The 9,586-nt window shown below is 45.0% G+C and overlaps 1 protein-coding gene across 1 annotated transcript; it reads right to left on the reverse strand.

Moving 5' to 3' along the window:
- Positions 1–6,766: 6,766 nt before the first annotated feature.
- Positions 6,767–8,347, reverse strand: LOC112772300 (uncharacterized). The gene has a single exon (XM_025817209.3). The coding sequence runs from the start codon at positions 8,233–8,235 to the stop codon at positions 7,126–7,128; it is 1,110 nt and encodes a 369-aa protein (XP_025672994.1). The 5' UTR covers positions 8,236–8,347; the 3' UTR covers positions 6,767–7,125.
- Between the last annotated feature and the right edge of the window lie 1,239 nt (positions 8,348–9,586).

Here is a 9,586-nt window from a genome sequence, read left to right on the forward strand (position 1 = left end):
AGATCACTTTCGATAACTTCTTACATTATTCTGTGTTCATCTTTGCCGATTTGTAGAAAGTGGTTGTCATCTTTAGATCGTCCTTTGGGTGAATCGCGTTTTCACCTTTATCAGACGGTTATCTTTATCGTGATCGTGCAGTGAAATTATTTTTTTCACTTTCTGCCGATCTGTTGCTTTATAATCGGACGATGAATACTTCAGATTAATGCGTCTTGAAATCTTGTAGAATATATAAAATGTATATTTATTCAAAGAAAAGTGCAAATATGTACATGTGGGAATTTTTCATCCCTTTATGTCGAATAGTGTTTGAGTCTCAACTTGGTGCCTCATTAAAAAACCTTTTCAGGAAAAAGAGTGCATCCAATGGTGAAATCTTTTACTTTTCTAGTTGTAGTACCTTCTTAGGTTGCAGGCGTGCCATGATCTGGGGAGCTCTCGTCCATCGAGTTTGGACAGTCTGTAGTAGCCCATTCCGAGTACTTTTACAACTCGGTAGGGTCCTGTCCAGTTTGCTACCAACTTTTCTTCTCCTGGTCGAGTTGTTCCAATATCATTTCGGATTAGGATGAGGTCATTCTCCGTGAAACTTCGTGGCACCACCTTTTGATTATATCTGGAAGCCATTCGACGTTTTAGTGCTTCTTCCCTGATCCGAGCTCTTTCCTGAATTTCAGGTAGTAGGTCGAGTTCTTCCTTCTGAAGTTGAGAGTTGGCCTTTTCATTGTAGTGGACTACTGTGGGTGACCCTTCCTCGATCTCTACTGGGATCATTGCCTCCACTCCGTATGCTAGTCGAAAGGGTGATTCATTTGTCGTAGAGTGTGGCGTCGTTCGATATGCCCATAGGACTGGCGGAAGTTCTTCGGCCCAAGCTCCCTTTGCATCTTGTAGTCTCCGTTTTAGCCCTACCAATATGACTTTGTTGGCGGCCTCGGCCTGTCCATTGGCTTGAGGGTGTTCGACGGAGGTGAACTGGTGCTTTATATTCAAGTCGGCTACTAGTCTCCTGAAGCCTGCGTCTGTGAATTGAGTGCCATTGTCTGTGGTTATGGAGTATGAAACCCCGAACCTCGTGACAATGTTCCTGTATAGGAATTTCCGACTTTTTTGAGCGGTGGCGCTGGCTAAGGGCTCTGCCTCAATCCATTTTGTAAAATAGTCTACTCCGACTATGAGGAATTTTACTTGTCCTGATCCCTGGGGAAAGGGTCCGAGAAGATCAAGTCCCCATTTTGCAAATGGCCAGGGCGAGGTTACACTGATGAGCTCTTCTGGTGGGGCGATGTGGAAGTTGGCATGTTTTTGACATGGTGGATATGTCTTTACAAATTCTATAGCTTCCTTTTGTAGGGTTGGCCAATAAAATCCCGCTCGCAGTACTTTTTTGGCAAGAGCTCGTGCTCCGAGATGATTGCCACACATGCCGCCGTGTACTTCTTCTAACACTTCCTTTGTGTTGTTGGTCGGCACGCATTTAAGTAGTGGTATTGAGATCCCTCTTTTGTACAGGATGTTGTTTATAATAGTGTAGTACTGTGCCTCCCTTTTTAATCTTTTCGCCTCTTTTTCCTCTGTGGGGAGCGTCTCTGCTTTGAGGTAGTTAATTATGGGGGTCATCCATCCTTGGTCCTGACTTGTGATGGCTAGGATTTTTTCTGCTTCCGATATTGACGGGTTCTGTAGCATTTCCTGGATGAGGCTTCTATTGTTGCCCCCTAGTTTGGTGCTGGCTAGTTTTGAGAGTGTGTCAGCTCGGGCATTTTGCTCGTGGGGTATGTGGTAGATTTTATATTCCCCGAGTTGTCCGAGCTGTTCCTTGGTTTTATCCAAATACTTTTTCATGGTGGGATCTTTGGCTTGATAGCTCCCTGTTATCTGCGAGGTGACTACTTGTGAATCGCTGTAACTGTTGAGTTTTTTAGCTCTAACCTCGGTAACCAGCTTCAAACCAACTAATAATGCTTCGTATTCCGCCTAGTTGTTTGAGGCCGGGAATCCAAACTTGAGGGAGAGCTCAACTTGGGTTCCTTGGTTGCTTTCTATTATCACGCCTACGCCGCTTCCAGTCTTGTTTGAAGAATCGTCCACATAGAGATTCCATTCTGTGGGGGTCTCCAAGGCATCTGTGAATTCTGCGATAAAATCGGCTAGGTACTGTGATTTAATGGCCGTCCGAGCTTCATATTGGAGGTCGAATTCTGATAACTCGACTGCCCATTGTAAAATTCTGCCTGCTAAATCTGTTTTCTGCAATATTCCTTTTATGGGCTGGTTGGTTCGAACCTTAATGGTGTGAGCCTGGAAGTACGGGCGAAGTCGTCGAGATGTTAGAATGAGAGTATAGGCAAACTTTTCTATTTTCTGGTAGTTCAGCTCGGATCCTTGTAGTGCTTTGCTAATGAAGTAGACGGGTTGTTGCCCACTTTCGTCTTCTCTGACTAGTACTGAGGCTATTGCCCGGCTTCCTACTGCGAGATATAGTACAAGTGGTTCTCCTTCTCGTGGTCGAGATAAGATAGGCGGTCGTCTTAAGAACTCCTTGAAGTCTTGGAAGGCTTGTTCGCATTCTGTCGTCCTTTCGAACTGTTTTCCCTTCCTTAAAGTAGCATAGAAGGGGAGGGATCTTATCGCTGCCCCTGCTAAGAATCTGGATAGGGCGGCCAATCTCCTGTTGAGTTGCTGCACCTCTTTGACACAGGTCGGGCTCTTCATGTTGAGTATGGCTTGGCATTTATCCGGGTTTGCTTCAATTCCTCTTTGTGTGAGCATGAAACCTAGGAATTTGCCTGCTTCTACCGCAAAGGTGCATTTTGCCGGATTAAATTGCATGTCGTGCTTCCTTATGGTGTCGAACACTTGAGCCAGGTCAGACAATAATGTATCTTCGCTTTGTGTCTTTATCAACATGTCGTCCACATAGACTTCCATGATCTTTCCAATGTGGTCTGAGAAGACTTTATTCATCAGCCTTTGATAAGTAGCTCCTGCGTTTTTGAGACCGAAGGGCATTACGATGTAGCAGTAATTTGCTTTTGGCGTTTAAAACGAGGTCTTTTCTTGATCTGGTGGATACATGAGGATTTGGTTGTATCCCGAGTATGCGTCCATAAACGAGAGGTATCTATATCCGGAGGAAGCATCTACCAGAGCGTCGATACTTGGGAGTGGGTAAGGATGTTTTGGGCAGGCTTTGTTGAGATCGGTGTAATCGGTACACATTCGCCACTTCCCATTTGATTTTTTCACCAAGACGACGTTGGCTAGCCATAATGGATACTTGACTTCTCTTATGAATCCTGCCTCCAGTAGTGCCTGTACTTGCTCTTCCACCGCTTGGGATCGCTCTGGCCCAAGTTTTCTTCATTTTTGCTGCACCGAAGTACAGGAGCGAGCGGAAAAATACATCAACATGGAAGAGAATGCTCGGCTGGGAGAAACCTCAAAATCCGAGGCCTCCTACCGAGACAAAGACAAGGAATCCAAAAGGAAAGAAGATCGACAAGGGGAGAAAATCAAAAAATACCATAATTATACCCCTCTCAGAGTATCCCTGGTCGATGTATACAAAGAGGTCTGCCATACGGAGAAAATTCCCCCAGCACGGCCACTCAAAGGCAAAAGAGGAGGAGGAAATCGGAAGGAATATTGTGAATACCGCCGAGTTCGAGGGCACTCCACCAACGAGTGCTTCGACTTAAAGAATATCATAGAAAAATTGGTGAGAGAAGGAAGATTAGATCGCTTTCTGGCTACCCGAGATGATGACCAAAGAAAGAGACGAAGGGACGAAGATGACGGACGAGCTGAGCGATCACCTCGAACACCAGAAAGACACGTCCACATGATACACAGGGGATTCGCAGGAGGCGGGATCTCCAAATCTTCCCGAAAAAGATATCTCAAAGAAGTATATCATGTCGAGGGAAAGGAGGAAGCACCCGACATCCCTGCGATAACATTCACTAAAGAGGACGCATCCGGCATCATCTCGGGACACGACGACCCCATGGTCATCACTATCATACTGGCAAACGCCAATCTACACCGCACATTAGTAGACCAAGAGAGTTCTGCCGACATCTTATTCAAAACAGCCTTCGACAAACTCGGCTTAGACGAAAAGGAGCTTAGAGCATACCCGAATAGTCTGTTCGGACTAGGAGATACCCCGGTACAACCACTGGGATACGTATCGCTATACACGACCTTCGGAAAAGGGAACCAATCCAGGACCCTCAAGATAGACTACATCGTGGTCAACGTAAGTTCAGCCTACAATGCCCTAATAGGTCGGACAACACTCAATCAACTCGGCGCAATAGTCTCAACTCCACATCTATGCATGAAATTTCCAACTACAGAAGGAATAGCCACGGTAAAAGCAGATCAAAAGATGGCACGCCGCTGTTATAACAAAAGTCTAAACCTCAGAGGCAGAGGAGAAGAGTTTCATACAATTGAGTTTGGCGAAGTTCAGCGACGAGAAGAACTCCGTCCGCAGCCGGAAGGCGAGATAGAGAAGGTTCAAATCGGAGACACCTCGGACAAAACAACTAATATCGGAACGATCCTAAGAGGAGACTCAAAAGAATTACTGATACAATTCTTACGCGATAATGTCGATCTCTTCGCATGGAAAGCCACAGATATGCCAGGTATAGACCCCAAGCTAATGTGCCACAAGTTGGCGGTATATCCGGGAGGTACTTCTTTGATATAGATTGGCTAAAAGGTCCCTCTCGTAGGCCATTGATGAGTCCCATGATGGCGGCCTCTGTTGGTAAACTTTGTATGTCCATGCATGTTTTGTTGAATCTTTCCATGTAGTTGCGGAGACTCTCCCGATCTCCTTGCTTGATCCCTAGTAAACTGGGTGCGTGCTTGGCCTTATCCTTCTGGATGGAGAATCTGACCAGGAACTTTTTGGCCAGGTCTTCAAAGTTTGAGATGGACTTTGGAGGTAAGTTGTCGAACCATCTGATTGCTATCTTCGTGAGGGTTGTTGGAAAAGCTTTGCAGCGAACGGCATCTGAGGCGTCGGTAAGGTACATTCTGCTTCTGAAATTGCTGAGATGATGGTTGAGATCTGTGGTGCCGTCGTACAAAATCATATCCGGGAGTTTGAAGTCTTTTGGAATTTTGGTTTTCATGATTTACCTGGTGAATGGATCTTGTTCTTTGCGTGAATTTTCCTCAGGAGTAGTCCGAGGAGTTTTTGATTTGTGATCGGCTTCTAATTGCTGTAATTTTTCTTCCAATTCTCGACGTTGCCGTACCTCTCTTTGTAGATCCTTTCCGATTTCTCGTTGTTGTTGGGTTTCTTTCTCAAGTTGTTTCAAGCGATCTTGAAGCGCCTCTATTGCTCCCGGATTTGATGAATTTTTGTCTCCGTTGGATTCCGGGGTGTCTTTCAGTGTGGTGTCCGCGTTTTTGTGCGGCGTTCTGTTTTCTAGATCTGAATCATGGTCGTTGTCATGGCCGTCTGCCATGGTGTTGGGATGACTTCCAGGTTCCCCGGCAACGGCGCCAATGTTCCGAGAGTTACCTGAAACTGGAGGTCGATCTCGGACGAGATCTTCTGTACTGGTTAGAGATAACGTGTCCGGTTGGCTGATGGCAGCCGGAGCTGTTGTATCCGACTTGTTGGATTTACAGCACTGCTGATCCTTGATCACCGAAGGGTGGGGGGTACCTGCAAGAGACTCCGATGCTTAAGTTAGCACGGGTATTAAGCAGGTTTTATGTAGAATCAGAGTATGAGTTATACCTGGGTGCTCCAGTGTATTTATAATGGTGTGATAGTGACCTTTTTAGATAAGATAAGTTAGTTATCTTTATCTTATCTTTATCTTTTGAGTTGAGGTCAGCTTATCTTCAAGGGAACCGCCCTTATCTCTATAGGCTCGTACGGCCTGTGGATTTGGGTTGTGTTCCTCTATTTGGGCCCTTTATTGGGCTCTCTTGTTGATTTGGCCGACCTCTTTGAGAAGAGGTCGGGTAGCCTGACCTGAAGAGGTCGGTCGCTTTGTCGTCAATCATCCCAGGTCGGGTAGCTCGACCCCGAGTATGAACAATACTCATTTTAAGTTGTATAAGTTTTTTAAATAGAGAATAGTTATGGAGTTTATGAATAATTTTTTCACCTTTAGAGAGAATTGGAGAGGAACATTGAATTTTATCTGTAATGAAAAATTCTACTTCTGCTCTTTTCTATCACCCAAAAAAGTTTGGTTTTTGTTTCTTCAATCAAACAACAGTTTTTTTTTTTTCATCTTAAGCAATAAAAGAGAAAATTAATCCTTATCTGTTAAGTCAGGTTATATTAAATTATTTGTATTATGCTTTATTATTTTGTAATTTTTTTTTGAAATTTAAAAAAAAATTAATATTCACATATATCCGCAAAAAATTAGCCTTTCCCACAAAAAAACTGATAAATAAAGAACTAAGACAAATAAAAAGAAAATATGAGTATTTTTCTTAACAAAAATAGAAGCATGGAAAGGAATACTTGTCCCCGTAACTCTATTACCATTCCTACAAACTTCCCTTCAAAATCGATCACATGAAGAAGTGATGTTCAGGATCTTTGAGAACAAAAATAATGTTATCTGAAAAGTATCATGTGGATGAAACATAGTTTTTTCTCCAATTTTTATGGCAACTAATAATTATGATTTTTCCCTCGGAAACATGCATGGCTTTGGTTGTAGAATCTAGAATGAAAGTGAAGAAAATCAAGCAACAATCACAAAAAAAAAAAAAAAAAACAATAAATTATACATTTAAATCAAGGTGATAAACAATTATGGAAACATCATCCAAATCCTCCACGTTACTTAGCTCTAAAAATCACATGCACCACAAGGAATATTCAGACCAATCTAACATCTTGACCTATGCCCATCTAGCATGCACATGCATCTCCTTTACCCTTTTTTGTCCATTGCATTTTTCTTTTTTCAACTTGCACATCTAAAATAAGTAGAAATCACTTCACAAGAACAAATACATGAAATCATGAATACAAATCTAAAACCACACTTTGCTTCACTTTCCAAGAGATTTCACGTTATTTTACTACTATAGGATAAAGTAAAATAGATTTTTTTTTTTTTTTCATTCACAACTCTTCAATGGATTTCCGCACAAGCAATCATTGTCACTAAACGACGCCGCATCGAGGTGATCAAAAGGTGATCCAATCGGAATGGTTCCACAAAGATGGTTGTGGCTCAGATCCAAGTGTCCAACGAACCGAACCGAAGATAACGAACCGGGTATCTTACCGGTCAAGTTATTATGGGACAAATCAAGTGCCATAAAATAGGTCCTTACCCCAAAAACATCGGGTATAGCACCCTCGAACCCGTTTCGGCTCAGATTCAATATACCCATACCCGAATTACTCAATAATTTCGAAGGTATTTGACCTGACATAGAGTTGCCATCCAATTTAAGTGTTGAAAGAACCTTCATTTTTCCAAGCTGAACCGGGATTGAACCGGTAATCCGGTTCATCGATAAATCAAGATCCGCAAGCCGGTTCATTTTAAAAATTGATTTTGGTATCGAACCGGTTAGTTCGTTTCGACTCAGCAGGGCGCGACTCAGCATTCTGAGATTTCCGAAATTCCACGGCAACGCGCCGGAGATTTGGTTGTTGCTGAGGTCAAGGTGTTTGAGCCCGGCAAGGTTGACGATCGACTTCGGAATCTTGCCGGAGATGGCATTGTCGCCAAGGCTCAAAACTGTGAGTCGCCGGAGCTTTCCGATGTCGGCCGGAATATCACCGGAGATCTGATTTCCGGTGAGATCGAGGATTCGAAGCGAGGAAAGTGACGATGAAATGCAGGAGGGGATATCTCCGGAGATTGCCTTCCAGTCGGCGACCACGAGTGTGGAAAGTCCGGTGAGTTTGCAAATCTCCGGCGAGATATTTCCGGTCATGTAGCCGGTGCGTTGAAGCTTCTGGAAGATAAGGTCTTGTGACTCGCCTCGGAGGTTGATATCGGTGACACGGTGGGTGTTTGGATCGCAGCTGAGACCGTACCAGCCCTGGCAGCAGTCGTTGCCCGTCCAAGTCTGGAAGATGCCGAGATAAGGTTCGGTCAGGGCGTCCTTGAAGGCTATGAGTGCTGCCCGGTCTGACGGCGGGCAGGCAGTAACGGCAGATATGACGGACAAGATAAAGAGAGTAAGGAACAAGAGCGAAGAAGAAGAAGCCATGTACTTAAGTGTGTTGTGTGAGTGTGTGGGTTAACGTTTGTGAGTAATGGGTTATTATATACAAGTAACTGAATAAGTGGTTGGTGAATAAAACGAATTTGACAGTGATAGAGAGATAGTGAGTTTATGTTAAAATTGGTGGGGTTAAGCTTTGGGTTTTATTGAAGCTAATTAGCTTCAACGAGTGAGTGGTAGGCATATGCATGCCACATGCAATTGCAAATGGTGGGGTTAACATCTTGATTAATAATCATCATAGAAATATAAGTCTTGGCTAAATCAAGATTCATACTTTTTTAAGAGTAAGAAAATAGTTTTCACCTGTGATTAAGTCTATAGACGCTTATAGAAGAAGAATATTATTTTTGTTACGGTACAGTCCAAACGTCATTCGGGCCGACCCGATCCATAGGCCACCAGACCTAAATGAGCGGGCGCGAGATGCTCAACGGCCGACCCGGACACGCGTCCTTTACAGCTCACTACTACAGCTGTATTGGGAAGTTTCGAGGAAGGTGGGTCTGCCCTCGCGGGACCCACTCCTGACATGGTATATATGGGGAGAGTCCTACCCCTCCTCAAGGTACGTGACCCTACTCCAAATTCTCACATCACCTATACACTCTATTGACTTGGGCATCGGAGTGTCATTGCAGGTGACACCCCCCTCACTTCATCAAGAGCTTGTCAGATCGGCAGCCCACGCGAACCGTTCCCAGCGCCCAAACCAAGACAGAGACCCATCTTCTCGCACATCCTACCACCTGAACCATCCGATAACCCGACGTACCGAATATTGGTGCCGTCTGCGGGGACTCTCTCTAACATGGATTTTGGTTTCTGGCGCGGCCGACGGTGGGGCCGGAACCCGCGGGGAGGGGATAGATCCCCGAAGTAGCGGGGTAGCCGTCGGAGCCACCGTTCGCGAAGGCAGCAGATCTCCCCCACGACACATGGAGGGACGACCCTTTGGAGGGACTAACAGCGATAGCGCCAGGATAATACAAGAGCTGCGCCACAGGGTGCAAAACTTGGAGCGAGAAGTAGCCAACCGTGAAAGTCGTCAGCCCACTCCTAGCCAGGAGCCTTCCTAATCCACTCCAAGGGGAGAAAGGAGTCTCCGGAGGAGTCGCTCCAGGCGCACCCCGAACCCCCGGACAGAATCAGAAAGCCAAGAGAGCAGAGAGGTGCCAAGGAGAAGGCGAGACCCGTTGGTCTACAACAGATCGCCAACGGGAGACACCGAAGAAGAAGACTGGGAAAGCGACAGAGAACGAAGAAGAAGAAACCGACCACCTCAAGTACACCACCGAGAAAGGACGAGGAGAGGCCGACCCAACAGAGAACATCG

The sequence above is a fragment of the Arachis hypogaea genome, chromosome 18 (genome assembly GCF_003086295.3).
Source record: "Arachis hypogaea cultivar Tifrunner chromosome 18, arahy.Tifrunner.gnm2.J5K5, whole genome shotgun sequence".
NCBI lineage: Eukaryota > Viridiplantae > Streptophyta > Magnoliopsida > Fabales > Fabaceae > Arachis > Arachis hypogaea.